This window comes from Lycorma delicatula, chromosome 7 (assembly GCF_047948215.1).
Source record: "Lycorma delicatula isolate Av1 chromosome 7, ASM4794821v1, whole genome shotgun sequence".
NCBI classification, from domain to species: Eukaryota; Metazoa; Arthropoda; class Insecta; order Hemiptera; family Fulgoridae; genus Lycorma; species Lycorma delicatula.
Window position 1 is genome coordinate 33,706,806 of NC_134461.1, and position 23,147 is coordinate 33,729,952.

The 23,147-nt window shown below is 27.9% G+C and overlaps 1 protein-coding gene across 3 annotated transcripts in view; it reads left to right on the forward strand.

The window, feature by feature from the left end:
• RSG7 (Regulator of G-protein signaling 7) overlaps positions 1-23,147 on the forward strand; it is a 72,290-nt gene that overhangs the window by 30,928 nt on the left and 18,215 nt on the right. The window contains exons 11-13 of one of the 3 annotated variants that reach the window (XM_075371379.1): positions 2,192-2,378; positions 8,808-8,900; positions 16,325-17,573. In XM_075371379.1, coding sequence (XP_075227494.1) covers positions 2,192-2,378; positions 8,808-8,900; positions 16,325-16,411 — 367 coding nt within the window. In that variant the 3' untranslated portion in view covers positions 16,412-17,573. Of the gene's footprint in view, positions 1-2,191; positions 2,379-8,807; positions 8,901-15,183; positions 15,522-16,324; positions 17,574-23,147 lie in introns of those variants that run through there. The other 2 variants (XM_075371380.1, XM_075371378.1) reach the window with 2 other exon arrangements.

Genomic DNA, 23,147 nt, shown 5'->3' on the forward strand with positions numbered 1-23,147 from the left:
TGTGAGCTATGTGTGATTTTTATTTTGTAATTTTACCCAACAGTTCTTTTTATGGTTACTCTCTTTGAGGTTTTTTTTTTACTAACTGAATGTGAATGATGTCTGTTGATTCAATATAAACATGTATGTTGATTCAATATAAACATGTATGTTGATTCAACAATAAACTAAGACAGTGGTCCTGTTCATTTTGAGAAGGGCCAGCAAACATTCACAATGAAGAATGTAGAGGTTGGCTGTCAGTGATAATGGATGATTAGATTGTAAAAGTTGAAGAAAAAATTTGAGAAAACTGGCGTTTTACTGTCACAGTTGTCTTTGATGTTTCAAAATTTTTGTTTAATGAAATTTTGAATGAAAAACTGTTTTATAAAAAATTGTGTGCCAGATGGGTGCCAAAGAGGTTAACTGACATATACATACACACAAAAGAAAAACATGTTGCTACAGCAAATGAATTTTTGTGGCATTACAAAAATGAAGGTGATTAGTTGTGTGATTGCATTATTACCAGAGATCAAACCTGGATTTATTATTCAAACATTGAGACAAAGCTGCAGTCAATATGATGGCTGCATTCATTATCGCCAACAAGAAAGTTCAGTAAAGAAGCTTATGACTACTGATTCCTGGGACAAAAGGGTGTCTTGCTTGTCGAATTTAGTGATCGCAGAGCTACTGTGAGTGTCAATATGTATTGTGAAACATTAAAATATCTTAGAACTATCAAAAACAAATGGTGTGGGATGCTATCCTGCACTTTTAGCATGATGCTTAGTCACTCACAGCAAATCAGACAGTAAGGCGACTGGAAAACCTTCAATCATTCACCCTATAGCCCTGATTTATCTCCCAACAATTATTTCTTTTTCTTCACTTTAATCAGTAGCTTGTATCACAAAGGTTTGACAATGGCAATGAATTGAAAAATGGCTTTACTGCATGGTTTATGTCACTGGTGGCGGAATTTCTTGAAGAAGAAATGAAGAAACTAGTAAAGTATTATAAAAAATTTGTTAAAGTTGATGGCAGATAAGAATAAAATTAAATAAATATATTCTTTAGGCATACATAAAAGGTTATTCATATATTTCAGTTTTGTTTTTATTTCCGACTCTTACTTTAAAAAAAAACACTTGTATTTAATATTCTCCTCTTTGTACAGAAGAATGAATTAACGATGATGACTGTTTGGTGGAAGAGGTGGATGGAAGACACTGAAACATCTAACTTGATATTAAATCATGGTAATGTACTATATGATAGAATCAAAGAAAGCCTTCCACACAAAGAGAGATGAACAGGACTACACTTGAGAAACTAGAATTAAAAAATAATAAAAGTGGTAGAAAACAAAGAATAATTAATTAATACAGTTTATAACTAAGCCAAACCTCTGCAAAAACATTTTTTTATAAACAAATTTACTCAAATCAGCCCTCTACATAGAACCCTTCTCTAGTTATACACTCATTGCAGCACCGGTAGAGTGCATCAAAAGCTCCAGAGAAATCACTTTGTGGGATTGCCTTCAACTGCAGTGCAAGCCCTTTGGATGGCCAGATTGTCATCGAAAAAGCAGCCTTTCATCTTCAACTTGAGTTTCGGGAACACAAAATAATCTGCTGGAGCCAAGTTGAGTGAATAGGGTGGGTGGGATAAGATGGTGATTTGATTTGTGGCATAATAACGTATTAAAACTGTTGCCATGTGTGCCAGGACACTGTTATGTAATAGAGTCCAACTGCCCGAATCCTAATTCTCGGGCCGGATTCAACAAATGCGACACACCAGGCATTTTATTACTTCCAAATAGAATTTAGAATTCACAGTTTGACCAGTTGCACGCACACTATTGCAATGTTTTTGTCATGAACAGCTGTTGATGGCCTCCCACTTTATTTTTCGTCGATAAATTCATTTTCAGTTTATTATAATTTTGTGTATTTGTAAATTATTAAACATATTAAATTTAATTTTGTAGTTTTTTTATTAAATTTTTATTCACTTAATGTAATTTTCAACAAATTTAATTCATTTTTTTGTGAGCTTTTCTACACAAAATTTTACTTTTTTGAATGAACTTAACTTTTTAAAAATTGATGGAAAAGTAATTGTAAGCATTTATAACATATAATTGTAAAAAAAGGTTTGTTATATATTGAAATATTTTAAGAATTGTAATTTTTAGGTTTTGGGAATCAGTTCAAGAGTTAAAGGCACTGCCACAGAGAGATGTGCAAGAGCGTGTTGCAGAGATCTGGGCTGAATATTTGGCACCAGATGCAAGTTGCCCAGTTAATGTAGATTCTCATTCACATGAGGTCACTAAACGAAACATGACTCATCCTGATAGATGGAGCTTTGATACTGCTGCTGTGAGTAGAATTAATTAATGCATCATTAAAACAGTACATAGATAGTACTTATCAGTAACCTATGATAGTGTAATGGAAAAAATAAAAACTTGTTTGAAAAAAGTAGGTATCTTTTTCATGTATTGTTAATTCTTTATTCAAAATAATTTGAAATATCACACTTATTTAATTTTTTTTCCATTATTGACTATTATGCCTTTAGTATTTAAGTTTTTATTTTTTTTGCAGCTGTTGTAATGTAGTTTACAGGGCTAGGGAAGTATTGCTATGATTAAAAAAAAATATTTGTGGATTTTTGTATTTATTAATGTTTTGACTAATCCAAAATTTAAAAAATATTTTTTTTTTTGGATATAAAATAAAATTTTGCATATGTGTTAAAACATCTATTTAGCTTGAAATTTCAGAAATGGTTTAAGTATAGTCATGAAATTTTATACAGTTGCTCTTGTACAGAAGAAGATTGGATATATTAAAAGACTTGATTATGATAAGGAGTGCCATTCTTGAGAAGGTTTATGATTATTGAAGTCATGCATTTTTTTTTAGATTATCAGAAAATATTTTTTTTTGAAATGTTACAGAATAATTTTTTAGAATGCCTGTCTAAAAATAATAGTTTCACAAATTCTTCTTCCGTTTTTCTGCTTCAGTCTATCAACTTGAATATTATTTTTATTTCAATGATACATTATCTGGATGGAAATATCTTTAGCCTTTATAATTAGGGTAGGAGATAGTGTTTAATTCATTTAAAAATTTAATTTTTTAATTTTTACCATCAGATACATTTTAATTAGGACAGTGATAAACTAGATGATACGTAGATGAAAGCCTAGATAGAAAAAACCTTGTTGAAAACCAAACCCAATACCAGCCCTTCTAGAATTCAGCATCCTAACTGCAACATCATTTGCCAAAAATATGGTAATTTTAAGTGAGTTTTAGCAATGAATTGTAAAATTATATAGGTTATTGATCCTTAGTTTAGTCTTTATAAGCTTTACTGATTCTAAAACAATGTTTACTATTTTTCTTTTGATTGGCAAATAAAGGTCATACTGAAATTTTAACTTTTATCACAGGGAGATTAAATTTTAAGTTCTATGCATTTAAATTTCAAATGCAAGTAATGATTATTATTAGCAATGTTAACAGCTTTTTGTGGTACCGTAAAAATTTGACCCGAAGTGAAATAGTTGTCATTAATTTTTACTCTACCTTGAATGATATTGAGGTTGTTGACTTATTTAGTAGTATAGGCTTTCATTGGCTCCTTTAAAGAGCCGATTAATCCATATGATACTCCATTAGCTAATGATGTAACTGCACAATATTGCTGTATGAGAGTCTGAATTATTCCTTTCAGCATGTTACATGAAAAGCTTCCCTTTCAGAAATCTACTTTTGACTTTCATGACAAAAGAGATATCTGACTCCATCAGATTCCAAGCACTCTATAGATTTTTATATCCTTGATAAACCAGTGTAGAGTCGTAACTCTGAATTCTGAAATCAATCAAAACTGTGGCTTATCACAATTTTAACATTCCACAATGTTACCATTGAGTATGCAAAGCTACTATTTGAGTAATGTACCATTATTCATATTATTGGGCAAAACAGTGGTGAGTGAAAGACAAGAGATTGTAGACTTTTAAAAAAATAAATAAAAAAGTGATTTCTTAGTTAAAATAATTGACTTCATTGAGCGTGGATTTTTAAACAACCCTTATTAAACTTTTCAGGACTGCTGTCGCGCTTATGGATTGCAGTAAACTGTCTGTACCAACTATGACCATGTAATTCGTTTTAGAACTTTATCGTTTGAGTACTATCGGTTATCTATCTAGTACTATCATTAATCTGTAATACTACTATCATAAGTTAATGTAACTAATATCACTTATATGTGCTGCACTCTATTGGCTTCAAAAAAAACTATTTGAACTATCAATAGGTTGCAGCTAACAGTTGGAAATAAGAGAATAAGATCCCGTTACCAGCATTCTAAAAGCTATTAAATTATTTTGAGATATGTGCTAATTTTTGTCTTTTGTTTGGTGGATTTGTTTCACTTGAAATTGTAATTGGGGTTTCAGATTCAATTTCTATTTGTTGATGTTATTATTAGAAATTAATGCAGTTGTACACCAGTACACACAGTAAAACTAACCTAATTCACAGACATGTTATGATCATCAAAAGTACCATCTAGTATATTTGCTTTCACATTCATCACCTGATTCATTTAGCAAAACTTCAATTATTTCACTCGTATTACATAAATTCTGTGATTTGTCCACATAATGAAAATGAATAAATCCTGTACACGAATGCAATGAATTTGTCATGTTTACTGACAGAGTTTTTAACCTAATCTGTGCGTGAATTAGGATTTACAGTATGTTAGACTCAAAAAGGTTAACGTGGTGAATAAATTTACTTTTATTTCATTTTCACTGTATTGCATAAGCTATATGTCACTGGCATGGCTGTTCCTCTATCTTCTCTCCATAATGTTCTGATTTACTCCAACACATTCCACATTATGGTTTTGCTTCTCATGTCCTTGGTTCTGTCTCTCCCTCATTTTCTTAATACCACATAAATTTATTTGTTAATTTCATCATGATTAATAAAGGCATAAGATTATTATAAATTAAGCCGGCCTCTGTAGCACGAGTGGTAGCGTCTCGGCCTTTCATCCAGAAATCCTGGGTTTAAATCCCAGTCAGGTATGGCATTTTCACATTGGACGCTGCCTGATTAATTTGTTAATAAACTAAAAACATTTAATAATGTTGTTAGTTAATTAATTAAAACAAAAACATTTTAATCATATACAGATTAAATTTACTACAAACTATCTTTTATCATATACCATTTTATAATTTTTTAATTCATCAATAGATGACACAGCATAGGATGTAACATAAATATACATATATTATATATGTATAAATTATGCGTATAATTAAATGTAACGTAAATTACATAGAACATTTATTTTCATATGTGTGTGTAAACATTTATCCAACATGGAATTACATATATATTGGAAATCATTATCAAATAGAAAAACACCAAGTAAGTAATAAACCAATGCAAAATATATTTTGCATTGCATTTGAGTGATAAAACAATGGAAAAAGTGGACTGGAATTATTATTCACCACATATTGAGTGAGATTTAGAATTTTCATACAAAATTTTGGTCCACTCCATTAATCCCAACTGGATTTTTTTAAAACTGTGAAACGTGCCGTTTTATTTTCACAGAAAAGTCTAAATACCAATTTTCATGGCTGTAACAGCCTTTTGTTCCTGAGATACAGAAATTTCATTAAAAAATTTGCCTCCCCTTTTCTCCCCCTTGCAGACAGTTTCCAAAATTTTTCCTTAATAGGTGCCTATGTTATAAAAACAATGTACTCTCCAAAATTCATCCACCTAGGTTAAGTAGTTTGAGCTTTACATTGATCAGTCAGTCTTGTTTTATATATATATATATATAAAACAATATATATATTTATATTGGAGAACTTTTCCAGACTTGATATTTCATCAATTTTTTATTAAACACTTTGTTTCAACCATTAACATTAAAAATTTCATTTTTAATTCTATGTAGACAATATTTTTCTTTGAATGATATAAAATTTTTAACTTCTATATAATTTTTAAAATAACATAACTCTGTTTAGTCACAAGTTGTACAAATATAAAATATAGTCAGAAAAGATAGTTCTCTTCTTTTTCTTTTAAGTACCGCAGTTTGCTGTTTCCTGTCATTAGTCGTATTTACTTAATATATATTTTAAAATATTGAACTGTTACTGTGAATATATGTCGTACCTCATCTGCATGAAACTATGAGATGTGCTTATATAAAATTAGTAATGACTATGGTCAGGTTGGTAGAGCATTAAGGCATTAGTCAGTTTTATAATAGAAAAAACTATTAAGCAAGGAAAGATCATTACTGGTTTAATATTAAGAAGATTTTGCTAAATAACTAGTCTTATTTAAAATACTGCACATAACAGAAAAGTTTGGAAAATTGCATTAACAATGAAATGATAGATAAAATAAATACATGTACATTTCATATTGTTTTATCTTAGTGAATTATTTTGTGTAAAGTGGGTGTAAGTGTGGTGAGGAGGTCCCATCTCAAAAATAAATAAAAAATTCTCATTGCAAAGAGCTCTTTTGTTGCATTGAATTTTAAGTTTTAAAAATGAGATTACATTAAAATCACAGTCTAATAAGAATCTTTAGAAATACTACAAATAATATTTTTTAAAGAACTTGACTGTATCAGTCTGAAAATCCTGTTGCTTAAAAAGATGTTTGCTGTGGCAGAAGGACAAATGGGAAGGATGTGCTGCGGTTGAAGCACAAATTTTAATGAATTTTGAATTAATGAATTGTGAGTCTAATATTGTGTGGGCTGGGTGTGAACTGAATGATTTAAATCAGTCAAATGAATAATATTAAAAAAATAGTAGAATTAAATTTATATTAAATTAAAATAATATTAAATTAAAAAAAATTCTGTTTAACAATAATGGGCTTTTCGTGGGGACTGTATGTGAGGCTAGAATGGTGAGGTATGTAAACGCCTCATGGGAAGCTAAACCAATCGTCACCATCAATGGGTAACAAACAGGTTGCCCCTGAAGCGATGTTTTGGGGGTTGTGCAATGGCTGCTCTCATAATATCTATATGTAAACAATCGTCCGATATTCAGAATTCAAATGGGTATTTGTTAGTAGGTTGAAGGCCCACTTTTGCATGCATCAGGCACACTCTCAATCTAATAGATCACGGTTATTTGTAAATGTTATCTAAAAATAAAAATTATTTATTAAAACGTGTAAGTAATCTGTTACAGTGCTACATCTCATTCAGGCTACTAGGTGGCACGCTGCTAAATTATCATGCTCCTTTCTTACTGCGAACCGCTCCCAAGACATTTATCAGTAGAGATATTTTCAATAGAGGTGTTATTGAAATTGACAACGTATCATGAGTGATTCATAATCAATGCTAAGCCAAACTACTGAAGATAAATTGATGAGAATTTGTGTACACGTTCTTCTTACAGTGTAACTGCACATTAAGAAAAGATTTTTTGAAAATCTTGAGATTTTGAATGGGTAAAATGGAGTAACAATAAAATTTACTAGAAGTAACTAGAAGTAGTTGCTTCACAGTAATTACTTTAAGATTTCCAGGATTTATTGCACAGAATTCACTAAAGATGCTGCTGCTGCTGAAAGATTCCTGATTTAACAGACAATTACATATGATGAGTGCAGTAGTACAGCTGATAGCCATTCCTAAAGAGAAGTACAAAATAGGTCTACATTATTGGAAAGACCATTGGATTAAGTGTGTGGTCACAAAGATAATATTACATTTCAAAGAAGATTAGGATTAGAAGCCACTAAGTTAGCAATTTTTTTTTATGATCTGTTTCAGATACTTTTTTAACAGAGATAGTCTCTATGAGTAATGATCAGGCACTCACATTATTTTTTTAATGAGAAGTATTTATTCAAATCAATAAAACAATTTATTGATTAAATAAATTGTTTTGAAATCACGATTGCAGTCTTGACCATAATGAGTCAAGTTAAAAGCTTAACAATATGTTTCTGTTCTTTAAAAAAAATGATTGTATTCATTTTATTGTAGATTTAAATTTTGTTTGTTTGAGATTTTTTATCTATAGCTATTTCTTATATACCATGACTTTCCTGGGTCTCCCAAATAAAAGAATATGTGTTTGTCCAGTTTTTCTGATTAGCCAAATTGTATATACCATTTTCAAGTAAATCATCTTTTTGCAAATAAGAGTAATATTTATTCTTTAGAAAGAAATACTAATATTATATAGAGCCACATAATTTAATACACTTAAGACTTTTTTATTTGTATTTTAAGAGTGAAGTGTAAGGCTCTGTAGAATGAAGATATATGCGTTTATGAATTTATTATTAAAATTATATGGAATTTTTTTCTCAAAAGTAATCTTTGCATAAGTTTAATATTTTATTTTCATGCAAAGTAATTTTAATAATTTTTCTAAGTGTTTTAAAAAATTTAGGAATATCTTGATGGCAATGTTGTAGGCATTGTGTCTTACATGATTAATTTGTGAAAATTTGTCAGTAGTATAACAAACAGTTATATCATTTATCAGTTATGTGGTCTATATAGATTGTTTAATAGTTACATACAGTAGCTACTACTTTTATTTTTACTTTTTTTAATGAATTGTGACCATAATCGTTAGAAAAATCTGTTGGTTGTTAAATGATTACGGAATGTATATATTTTGGTTCGGTTACTTTTTAACATTTTTATTATATAATTTATATTTTTTTTGTGGTATTTATACAATAATCTTCTTTCAGGCTCATGTCTACCACTTAATGAAAAGTGACAGTTACTCTAGATATCTAAGATCTGAGATGTATAAAGACTTTCTTAATGGTTCCAAGAAAAAGGTATGTTGACAGAATTTTTATAATCAGACGTCACTAATTTAAAACTAAAGATTGGAATAAGAAAAATTTTGTTGTCAGATTTTAGTGTAATACACCTGTAAAATTGAAAAATATCTTTATGTTTAAGGCTATTAAATGTTTATCTATAAGATTGCAGTATACATTTTTAATTTGGATTGCACTACTGCAATCAACGTGTACATTAAATAAAAGAATAGCCTTCTTTCTTAAAATTAATTCTAAAATTTCTAAAACATGTTTACACTGTTGTACATTAGTGATAATAGAAAACAGTTTTGTTTGTTTTTTGGTTTTTACATTGATGATTTATATTTTCGACCCGTTTTCATAACCTTTCAAAGCAGCCTAGATTAATTAACACTATGTTGAGCCTAGAAAAATAATTATTGGATTAAAATGTATGGCTTTTAATGTTTTTGATCACAACAGACAAGTGTTTTTGCTTTTGTCATCTTCATCCTCTTTTCACTGGTTTGAAGTTTTTATCTTCCTTGCAATTTACGCCATCCATCAAATGAACTCTTCTGCACTTCATTTGTTAGTAAATATTATATTTATCTACAATAGTCCGAAGAAAATGATTTGGTTATAAATTCGTTTCACTTGGATTGTTAGGTTCTCTTTCAGTATTTTAGAATATCCTTCATGTTTATTATAGCCAATTTTCTTAAAAAAGTTAGCAATAATATCATTTTTAACTTCCAAATACTCTTGTAAAATCATGCTCCTAGCTTCTGTTAACAAATGATGTCACTTTTTCAAAAAGTTAATCTCCCTACCAACATCTGTTAATTGCATATTTTATATTTGTGCAAAAATAACTTTTTCTTTTTATTTTCTTGCACTTTAATTTTAATCTAAATTAAAGGAGGGCAAAAAACACCAATTCTTTTTAAAAAGGTTCATTTGGCTTTGTTCAATTTGCCTGTCTAGTTTCTTTCAAAAATCTTCCTTTTGACTTTTACACTGGAATATAAATAAGAATAATTTTACCCCTGCTGGAAACATTTCTGAAAGTCTTTATTGGTGTTGTAGTTCAAGGTCTCTGATGTTTCTGGTTAAAATCAGCCAAAACATTTCTCTTTCATTTCGCATTTATATGAGGAAACTAAAAAAATCACATTGAGTAAAATTGCTTGAGGAGAGAGGACAACAGAGAATTGTCGCATTCTTTTTTCCAAAAACTGTTGCTCACTATGGTAAAGGAATTATGGTGACAGATCCATTTACAGGTGCTCTACAACTTATGCTAAAAAAAAAAAATTTTTGTCATTTTTACCTGTTAATATAAAGTAAAAATTATCATGGTCCTAACTTAAGATTGCTCTTAGATTTTGGTGAATTCAGTATTTTCTGGTTGGTTTGTTGTTTTTGTTTTCAGGTCAGTACTATAGCACCAAGTCTCATCTGAATTCACAACTTAAGAAAAAATTGCACTATTTCAAAATTGTTCCCACAGATTGCAATAAATTAAAAATAACAGGATTTTTGTCTTCTTATTTTTTATTTTCAAATATAACAACATTCACTGACAGGAACTGTGAGATCAGAAATTTTATCAGTGGTCTGACAAAGATCTATTTTTTGCAAAATTTCAAGATTTTGTTAAATAAATGCTTTTTGAAAATCAACCAGAATGTTTTTGATCATCAAGTGATATTTTAGCTTCTTTAAATATAAATACTATTTTTACATTTGCATGTTACTTAAATCTTTTGTTATAGCTTTGAGAAGCATTAAAACAATTTCAGCAAAATAAAAATTTCATACACTTGTGTCTTCATCATGAGCCATCATAAAAATTTTCCAAATGTTCTTATAGGTAGTAGAAAAAAAACTTAAATCCTGCTTACATTGGCACAGATCGAGATGTGTTGACTTGCAACATTTATTAGCATATCACACAAATACATTTAACCTTCACCTATTTTTGATTCTCCTCTTGCATAAAGCATAAAGAATTATTTCTTAAGTTAGTAATTTTTTTTTAGCGGACTGTAAAAATAAATTATAATAATTAGTAAAGCATCTTAACTTACAACTGGAAAGTTAACATAAGGAAACAAATTTCCAAAGTAATGGAAATTTTAAATATATAAATTACTGATGTTGCAACACTGTTTGTTAATTTGTTTTTAATTTAAATTTAATTAACTGTTGGTTTCTTTAAATAAAAGGTTTTTTTTTTAATTTGTGTAGGTTGTTTACGGTATTATAGATATCAAACTGGGACAAGTTTCCTTATTTGTTAAATTTGTCAAGGCAGAATGCTTCCTTGATTGACGTTTCCTTCAGAAACGTCAGCTTTTATCCTGTTTAGAGATTCATTGGAGAAGCATGTAGTACCCACCTTGTTTCACTGCCTTTGGTTTCAAAGGAGAAAAATGTGGTTTGAAAAATGTGGAGAAAAAAATCTGACTTTCAACCGGTGAAGATGAAGTACCTAATATAATGCCATGATGCATATAGAACATTTGAGCTAGAAGTACGGAAAAGTTGTTTACTTTGATAGTAATAATATTTATTGTAAAATCTGTTCCTGCAATGAGTGGAGTGAATATGCCACTTTTGGTGCTGAATCATTTGTAATATTATGGATGGGCTTGGCAAGTTGATTTTTCAAAAGTACATTAGGCTCTGTGAAAAAGGCAGGAGAAAAGCATTTCATCCCTCCCTTGCTAGTAAACCTGCTATATGATGCTTATTATTCTTGAGGATGGCATTGCCATTTTCAGGAGTGATTTGTATCTTGTATCAGCTCAGCGATAACAATTTTTGGGTTTTGGGTTATAACAGAGTTGTCATTGTGTTCGGTAAAGTACATAAATAGAAGTCAGATGTGATAGTGTAAAAAAAGTTAAATGTGCTTAAATTATCAGGTCAAAAACATAAATGAAAAACATTTTTTCATTGATGCAGGTAAGTTGTTGAATGATATTAAATAGTAATTTTCAAATTGATTTCACTTAATCTTTTCACTTTTGAATATGTTAAAATTTTGCAATGAAACATATTCCATACTAACTGCATGAATAACTACTACCTTTTTATTTTAAATTTTAATCCAACATGATTACAAATCTTGATTCTTCTGTTTTATTTAAATGCATTATCTGTTAACTGTATGTACTATATGATTGAGTGTTCCTTTTAGTTTTCTGTAAGGTTTGGTTTTTTGTTTCTAACAAACTAATGCCTATTTAGTAATTATTCATATATATATATAAAATTTCGTTAGATGAAAATATTTTTAAATAGATACAAAGTGGTGTGGTGAGAACTAAGGAATTTGTGTAGCAACTCATAGTTAATAGATATATTTTAAATTATGAATTTTTCTACAACTTAATTAAAGCAAATGGAAGTACAAAAAACCAGTGCAAGTATATTACAAAAAAAGAGAGGTAAAGTTGAATGGAACAGCAAGCAAATGAATAACAGCTTGTTATTTATGGAGTTTCTGAAGTTTATATCACAACTTATTTTGTAACTTATTTTCTCATTTTTACAAATAATCTGTTTATTACATGTTTTATCATTTTAAGTAATATTTATGCTTTTACGAGGTCTGTACAGAAAATAACCAAACTTTATTTCTTTAATGTTTATTAAACATTCTTTAATTTTACAGATGATTGGTCCTTGTTCCCTTCAAAGTACTCCCCTTCCCTATTCGCACACTTTTCTCAGTGGCGTTTTCACTTCTCAAAGCAGTCCTGGATAACTTCATTTGAAATGGCCTTTAAGGTCCATGACGAATTTGCTTTAATGCCATCAATAGTCTCAAAATGGCGTCCTTCCATCACTGATTTTAAGAAAAAAATCACAAGGAGCCAGCTCTGGTGAGTAGGGAGATCAAGGGATGACAGTTATTTGATTGTTGGCATTTAACTGATGAAATGACAAAGCTGAGTGTGTGGGTACATTGTCATGGTCAAGGAACCATCAGTTGTCTCACCACAACTATGTTCTCTTTTTGCAGATCTTTTCATGTAACTATTGTAAAACGCCTTGATAATAAACACAGTCACTGTTTCACCTTGAGGCAAGAATTCAAAATGCACAATTCTATTAAAATCGAAAAAACAGAGATCATTACTTTGACATTGGATTGAGACTGACATGTTTTCTTAGGGCATGGATATCAATTCATTACAAATTCATTGATACCAATTCATTGTGATGATTTAACTTTTGTCTCACTGTTGTAACCATAAACCCAGCTTTCATCTCCCGTTATGATCCTTTGCTTGAATGTTTCATCATCGACTTATTCAAGAACTTGCAGACAAAAGTCCACTCGATGTTTTTTCTGCTCTTTGGTCATCAAACGAGGAAGAAACTTTGCTGCAACTCGATGCACGTTCAATTTTTTGGTCAAAATACCATTGGTATGATGCAGTCAAGATGCTAACCTGTTCTGCAAGTTCTATGACAGTCAGTTGGCGATTTACATGCACCCAATCGTTGATTTTCTAAACGCTGGTGTCATCAGTAGAAGTTAAAGACCTTCCTGGTTGAGGGTCATCTTCAATTTACTGACAAGTCACTTTTAAATTGTGAAAACCGTTCATAACATTTTGTACGACACAGAGCCTCATCTCCATAAGCTTGTTTCAAAAGTTGAAATATTTCTGTGAAAGTTTTCCCCAATTTCACACAAAATTTTACATAGCATCATTGTTCCCAAAAATCGTTTGTACATTACAAAAATCCCTACTAACATTGAAACACATAGCACTCAAATTGCAATACCACGAAAAATAAACAAGATATCAACAATCCAAGAACGTGTGGTTACAAAGGAGGTTATGTGCAACATAGTGCTGTCAACCACTTGTCACAAAATATCTCTCTATTGGCGCATAATTAAAAAATTTCGGTTATTTCTTGGACAGACCTCATGTACATTCAAATTTCACTTCTACTACATTAATTAGCCTAAACCCACTTTGCTGAAGAATTTATTGGTGCAAACAAATAAACTTTTTAAACAAATTATACTTTTTTTATTATCAATTTCTTAACATTCATTTTTAATTATATTAAATTACCACATTTTGTCATATACAAATCCATTTTCATATTATTAGGATATCAGTGGATATCTTAATTAATTTTGTATTTTGCCTTCTCCTTTCTCAACATATCAGTAATGAATGGATGGTAACTATCTCATTCTCTTCTTTCTATTGATAAACATGGACGATTTAGTTAAGTGTACGAGTCAGATGTAATGAGACACAACAAAAGCTTTTATGGATTTATCTCATGTTGATGTAGTTCTTGTAGTATTGTATTTTAATTCCATAAAAAATAAATGTTCAGAATGTAATCAATGAATGGTTATTAATGACATCACATTAATCAAACAGTCCACTGCCACATTTTGCATAAGGAAAAATTGACTCAATTTCTTCAGATGAGTAATTATAAATATAAATTTTAGTTTATAATATCTTTTGTTAAGAAGTGATGCTAGCTTTGTTTTTGTAATAATCAGGGTTATATAATGAGTACTACTTATTAGTAAAATGTTACTATGATACGATTTTTTCTGTTATTATTTATGTCTTATTGATTAATTATGTTCAATGATGATGGATGGCGTTTATTGAACATGTAATCAGAAAATTTCATCACTTTTCCTGGTTAAGTTTTGTCAGGGATTATAGAATATTGTATTGTTAGAACGATTCTATTGTATAGTGTAGATTAGGTATGTAATGAATAAAATGTATGCGAGAGGCTTAGTTTGAAGTTTATATTATTTAACTGTATGATTGTTGAAATTTAAGTATCTCAGTAAACTTCTGTGAATGGCAAAAGTTGCAACAGGAACATGTTATTCAGAATGGAATCAATTTATTCTGTAAATATGAAAAAATTCAGTATTGTCACCATAGCCTATTTTTGCCATTTACATCTTGAACGATTATACTAAGATATATATCTCTAAAAACAATCTAAATTGGTAGATCTGTAAAAAACCCTCAGGATTTCTATTTTGCCAGATTGTGAACATCGATAAGAAGCATTGATACAAATTACTAGAAGAGTTAGTGGTTTATGTGTATGCATATGTGTCATTTATATGAGGAAATTTTTTAAAAATATTTGAGTAAAATGTTCACTCTTTTCCTCATATTTCCCCTTTACTTTCTATTGCAATATCAGATCAGTGTCCTGTTCTTTATCATGTTTCTGTAGATTTTACAATAGAATTAAAACATACATTTAAAGAATGGTTTGTCTTTTTCAGACTTCTATGAAAGGGATAAGGTCAATAGTTTCCTTCTCAACACGTAAAGAAACAGCCGCATCATAGATGCATGAACACAGTTCATTTATATACATATTGTATATATATTTTTAAAAATTTACGATCTCATATATAAGTACTTCGTTTCTGTGTGTACAGTTCATGTTTAAACAGTGAAATACCATACTATTATTGAAAATTACCATTTGTTATTGTGGAAAGAATGAGTTAATAACAGTGCTCAAACTTTAATGAATAAATGTATGTTATATATAATACAAAAATACCAAATATGTATTTTAAATCAGTGCAGTATTCTTTTGTAAAATGTAATATATATTGTACTTGTTATTGACATTATAAAACAAAAGGTTTTTAATTTTATTATGTTTTTTATGTTGATGAAAATTATATAAGTGTTATAGTATTGTCTAGTCATTAGTTTAATGATTGTCTTAAGAAAAAAGAATGTGAAATTTTTAAGAATTTTAATGAGGTTTTTATGATCTCAATTGTGTTTTTAAATAAATACATTTTAAGCAGTCTGTATGCATGAATAATGTGTGGTGTAATGTATTGTATGTATGAATGTATTTAATGTGTGTATGTGATTTTTTCTTTTATTTTTGTTAATTCATTGCTAATTGGGTATGTAGATGGAATAAATTTGTACTACGTGCTCATGATCTATCTTACGTGAGGAATTGATTTTAAGAAAATATTGTTTATTGTTTGCAGTATACACACATACTTATGTATAAATTTGTCAGTGTGTAAATAGAGATATAAGATGTGATTAACATGTAAAGAAAAATTCATTATATAATAAAATAAATATATATAATTTATCTTATACAGATTTTGTAATGAACTGTAAAATAAATTAAATGCATGCTAAATTAATGTAAAATTAAACGAATATGTGTTTAATATCTAACCAATAATTTTAGTACAAAGTAATACTTAATCTAAAAAAAATTTGTTTTTTTTCTTAAATTAAAAACTTCTTCATAAACTTTTAATAACTGTGAGTGAAAGTATGCATGTGACTTTTTTTTAATGCTTATTTGTTTATTTTACATTTTATTTATTCTTTTATTATGCTGCATGTTATTTTTTAATAAATAAATTCTTCATTTAGTTGCAGATCCATAAATTATACTGCAAATACATTTTTAAAGAAAAGGAACTCCAGAAAATTTCTAGAAATTCAATTGTGTATCTATGAACACTAGTGAAATGTTACATTTTTAGTTATAATTGAGTATGTATTTATTCTACTGCCATGTTTGAGTTATAATTTAAGTGTTTATTTAATAAATTTGTGACGATTCTTGTAGTGGTTTTATTTAATTAACTTTTTTTTCTTATATATACAATAATTTGTAATCAAAGTAGAATAAAAATATTATGGTGTTGTAACAATTATAATGGAGTAGTTTTTAAGTATGTTCTGTAAATAGAAATCTACTAAATGTATATTAAATGACAATTTTCATATATTTTAAATGAATTTATTTTTTATCACTGTGAAATAAGGTTCTTCAGGCAAGCGTTGAAGTGCCTTCAGTTTGACAAATGGAGACCTGTAGACCCAATCATATCATTACAAAATTGTAACACAAACGCATTTTAATAAGTATTGATTATGAGTAAATTGACTGTATTGAAAAGTACATGATATAAAATTGTTTACGCCTGCATATTAGTGTAAATTAATGCTATAATTTTTCAAATTGAAGGAATTTTTTGTGATTGTTTTCAGTTATTTTATATCATAGGCATTAATTCAATTGCATGATGTGTAGTTAAAAAAGTACACCAGATTTTAAAGATGAATTTGATTAGTTCTATTTTATATAAAAATGATTAAAAAAGAAGAAACCATCTTCTTTTTCCACTTGTAGATTCTCTGTTGATATGATTGATTGATATAAAATTAGCATTATGCGAGTAATTATAATTTCTAAGCCTTCTGTTTATTCTAATGTTCATCATATTATTTTATGTCAAATATTTTTGTGTGTATTTATGTTTACATGCATATTAATATATATACCTTTCATTGTAAACATGAAATAGTTTACTATAGCTTCAAAAAACCATGGAAAGAGTTCATAGTGATTTAATAATACTTTTCCTCTTTACTTTGCTAACTCTTGATGTAACAAACTCATTGTAAATTCATTATTTTGTTTTTAGTAATTTTCAAGAGGTCACAGAATATCTAATTATCTTTGTGTAGACTTGATACTTCATTATCACAATACATCTACAGCTGGTAACAGTTGTTCCATAGAATCTTAAATGGTTTTTTTTTTTTTAAAGATTTATCTAGAAAATTATTTGATCTACTTTAGATCTGACCATACCAAATAATAAAGCAAATAATATGTTTAATTTGATTTAAAACATTAAAAAAACTGGTCAGTTTTTAAAGATTTCTCTGAAGTTATTGTTTTTTAATTTAATTTTTGTATATAATTCATATATTAACACATACACACTTTAAAATATATGTATTAACTAAAAATAAAGATATATTTAATATGAACTAAAAACAGTTATTTATTTTTTAAATTGCTTTTGCATGGAATGCAGCAAATCATTCAATATGAGAAATGCAGCTGAGACCAAGAATTATTAAAATTCTAACTCTTCTAAACATACTGTTTTACTCTTTTACATAAATCAACTCTTTTTGTTAAATAAATCAAATGAACAAAAATAATAATTTTATTTTAAAATTGTAATGCACTGAACACAAATTATTTTCAGAACAAATAAATTTACAAACTAATTATTTGAAAGGCCAATAGTTCCAGTATATTAAAACCATATGAAAGTGCAAGTATATCCAATCATCTTGGAGTAGACAGTAGTAGACATATTTATTGGAGCCAGTGCGTTAAAAAGCAAACTGGATTTATAGTTTACATTAAAATTGGATAGATTGTTATTTTTGTAATTTCCTTACTGAATCGAGGCAGTAGTAATAGTAATAATGACCTCTACTGAATGTAAATTTTTAGAAAGTTATTTACAAAAATAAGTTTTTATGATCAAAAGAGCATCTGAGGTATTGAAATTGTAGCAGTTGTCTGCCATTAATCAAATAAAAAATTAATAAAGAAATACAATTGATTTAAGAAATATAATGTGCTTCATTACATTACTGTTACAGCAATACATATTTTTAAAAATAAAAAATTTTAGGGAGCCTATTTAAATTAATATAGCTTGTCATTGGATATTGTACATACTTAGATATTGTACAGTTTATCTACAAAAAAGAGAAAAAAAAAACAAAAATATTGGAATTTCAAGCCCACTCCTTTGATTAACTTCATTTTTTTGCATTCATTGAAGTTTAGGTGTTAGAAGTACTGATATTAGTTTATTTCTTTATTTACTGTACATCACTCCATGTGATAAGCACTTACTAGAGATATCAGTTGTACGGCTTAATATCACTTGCACTTTGATGACTCTATTTTCTGATTTGCAGCAATATAATTTAGTTCATTGAAGAAGGCAACCAAGAAACCACTTAACTTCTCATGTTCTCTAGTAATCCTGGAATAGAAATTTTGAATATGATTTTGTAATTTTCTAAAAGTGAATTGCCTCCTGTGACAGATCGTCTACTACTGTTTAGTTATATAACATAAAACACACATTGAAAAAATGAATTCAATTCAATTTTAACATTATAAATTGTGTTCTAAGTATTAAAAAAACTTAAAATTGGTTGTTTGTTTTTAAATACATTAGGTGGTGAACCTTTACAAATATGATATTAGTATAGTATTTGTTCCTATCTTTGACGTAGTTTCTTTATTTATAGATTAAAATTTGTTTTTTTTATATAATAAGGATCATTCTATTTATAAGAAAGAAAAACTGTTTTGTTTTAATATTGTTTATTCACTAAATTTAATAAAATCCCTATTTTTCAGTGTAATATGTAACAAAAATTATGCACTTTTTCAATCGGTGAATAAGATTTTTTGCCAGTAGCAAAGAATTATTTGTCTTGAAAACGTTACCTGTGCTTTACATTAGTTTTTATTTTTGCATACTGTGAAACTTGACTTCTTGAAAATTTTAAAAATCTAGTTTGAGGTTTAGATTATAAAAATGTGTTAGAACTTACCAGATTTTTTTTTCGGTTGTTAAAAAAATTGTTCATTGTGACTTATACTGACAAGCATTATTTTCAAGTAAAACAATTCCTTTTCTCTATAACCCATACCGTTTTTCAGTATTACAGGCTTGCTTTATTATTGAGTATCTGTTTTTCTGAATATTGATAATATTATTTCCTTAAAAATAATTATAGAACATTGCACCCTTGAAGTCTGTTAGCATCACTTTATCAAATGATAGGTTTTGAATTTTTCCTGACTGGAGAAGTGAGTTATTTTCATTCATGGCTTTGCTGTTTTGAATATTGTCATAACAATGTAATCAAGACTCTATTATTCTTTTAAAACATCCATCTCTTTTTATCAAATAACTTTTAACTTTGGATATGTGAAGTCTGGTTTCTTTATGATTGATAGTTAAGCTGTCTTACAAAATATGTGGAAGTAGGGATTTACGTATGTTTTATCAGTAATTCAGTTTATCAATAATTGAGGAAGCCAGATAAAATATTAAGCAAATTTCTTTTGTAACCTGTCTCCTGCTTGAATAAATTTATCAATGCAATATTCCTCAACTGGAGTTGAAACCACCTTGGTTTTTCATATTGGTTGTCAACATTTATTTATTTGGTCACTATTAAAGTGTTCAATCCACTTGCAAATAATTTCAAGGTTTCATTGGAAATAAACTGAGATAGTTTGGCAAGTCAACTTGCTGTTATTGAATGATTGATGATAGTTTTATATATATTAAGTAGTTATCATTCAGTTTAAATTGATGGCAGAGGTGCCATCCTACTTTGATATTTTTTTGTCTTTCAATATTGAATAACTTGACATTTAATTTTGTATTTAGTAAAAAATAAAATATGTATGGATGTTAAAAATATTCATTTTAATAGGCATTATTATATAATTTTTTTCATTAGTGTGTAGTATAATTATAAGTTAAACTTGTGATAAAAATTTAATGCTTCCAATAAATGTTAATTTAGATAAATATTATTAATAAATAATAAATAAATTATTTATAATTTATTTATTAAAATGTTTAATTCATAAAAAGTTTTTAGATTCATGTTAATTATATCAAAATATTTTAAGAAATTGTTTATTATATATAAAAGTATAAAAGATAAGGTATTATTTATTACTAAATTCCGTATTGTAATAATAATAGTAATAGATTATTAAAACTTTATTTGTTGAGATAAGCTACCAAATAATTTTTACCAAAGTCATGAAAGATCTCTGATCTGTATATTTGTTACGTTACATTTTAATATAATATAAATCGCAGTTTAACTTGGATAAAGGAGTCAAACATAAAGACTAAATAATTTGTAATTGTAATTAGAGAAGCAGCTATCTGACCTACACGGTATCAAACTTGTTATAAAATTACAAAGAATGGCAGATAACACAGAAATGGAATGGGATAGTGACAGATGTGTATAAACCAAAATATAATTTTAGATCAGCTAATTATTCTATTCATTTTATTAACCTAAATGAAATTATTTATACACACACACACATACTATATATATATATATATATATATATATATATATATATATATATATATATATATATATACATAATACACTATTTTAATTAAATTTATGATTAAGGTGATTATATTACAAAGTAAATTATTTCCTAATACAGGCCATAAACTAAGTCAACTACTATAGTAATGTAGATACTCAAATCCAGTTAATTATAGCTAAATATTTAATACGATCTGGATTCTATAGCAACAGATCAACTACAGTAAAATTTATTCAATAATGATGCCCAATCTAAAACTTAAGTCAGATGACTTACTAAAAGTCATATTTTCATTTTGGCATAAGTCTAGTAAGATATTGTATTTATTATAATTTGGTGGGGGGGGGGGATAGTTTTATGTATCAAGAAACTGAACTAAAAGTAAAATTGACCTATGAATTAGTTTACTGTATGGTGGATAATGTTGTCAACTGGGAACTTAATTATTTTGGTTTACAAAATTTCTGTGTTAAATCAATTCAATGACATACTTCTAATTTTAGTTTTATCACATCGGACAAGTTAAATAAATAAGTAAATTTGATTTCTAAAAAAAAAATTATTGTAAAACTGAATTTTACTATATTGTAAAGTATACAATTAAATTAAAATTTTATTACAATTAACTGCTTTTGATTAGAAAAAAATTTGAATTGTGATGCTTTACTCATGATTTTTGTTTAATTAATTATGTCTTATATTATTGTTTATATATTTTTTTGTTTTCAATTTATGAAAGTTAGACTGTTAAATTTAAAAAAATTATTTCCCAAATTGAAATAATGTCATATATTTATTAATTTCATTGTTTTGTTATCATAGTTAATATTTATTGATATAAGATTTTATTGTTGTTTTTAATTTGTTAATCATTTTAAGTCAAGTAAATGTTCTGTTGAGTGAAGAATTTCTGCAAAATAATTACTGGCATATTCTTAATTTCAATTTTATTGAAAAAAAGATTAAATTAGTATGAGGAATCTATTAATCCATATTATTTTTAAAATGGTGAAAATTAAAAGTTATTGAATTTAGATCATGATTATAATTTTCAAAATGAGCTCTTTATATAGAAACAAGAAAATAATTACCTTGAATATTTGGTTATCATAATCATCATAGTTGTGTAATATTGTAAGACAGATTCAAATTTATTTTGATAAACATTAATTAAATGAACTAATGTTTGTAATCTACTATTTTTGGACTAGATTTGAAAGATAAGTTTATTGAGGTTCAAGAAATTACCTTATTGAGGACCAGTCTTTCTGATACAAGTTCGACCAACATTTATAAATTGTTAGACAATATATTTATTGCTTTTTAGTTGATAAATGCTTCCTACGTTCTTGAAAGACTCTAAATATATTCATAATTAGTAATATTATTTTAATCTTGTCCGCTTCATTACATATCAAAGAGCAGTATGAGCTGTTTTTTTTTGTCTGAACATAAATTGATTCTTAATGAACATTTGACATAACTGAATGGTCTGGAAAGTATTTATCAAAAATTACTTAGATTCAAAATTATTTTAGTTATCTTTTACAATAATTTATTTATTTATTTATTTTATAATTGTGCAACAGAACAGTTACAAAACCTTTGTATGCCACACAATATCACATAAAGTCACAAAAGAACACCCACATATAAATTAAAAATACAATATTCAAAACACAATAATAATAATAATAACAATTATGCAGTCAAATACAAAAAATAATTAGAACTTTAAAAACGGTAGCTACGGAGTGTTAATAAAAACACATAGATGAAAACATCCAAAAACAAAAAGACAACATTACTAATACATTCCAAATAAAACAAGTTATAAGCAATAATCCTTAAAAAAAAACAACAATAATTTTAAAATCATGAAAGTGAGCATCACACCAAGGACAATGATCCATCGCCACGTAACCCTCTCAAATTTTTAACGAAGGCTGCCTCATCTTCCCAAAAGCTTAGCTTATCCTGGAACTCCACTGCAACACTGGTACACCGCCCAATCGGAGACACGGTGGAACCAACCGGCGTCACAAACTGCCTAAAAGACCTCACTGACCTGGCCTGGTTCCGCAAGACAACATGATAACGCGTCGGAAGTCTGTTGTGCAGAGCTTTATAAAAGAAAAGTCAAAGTACGTTCTTCTATCAGATAACCTGGAAAGGCCTAATTGCCTCAACATATCCTCTCTATTAGCACCAACAAAACAATCTCCAAACTTAAAACGCATCCAGTTCAAGAACCTATCCTGA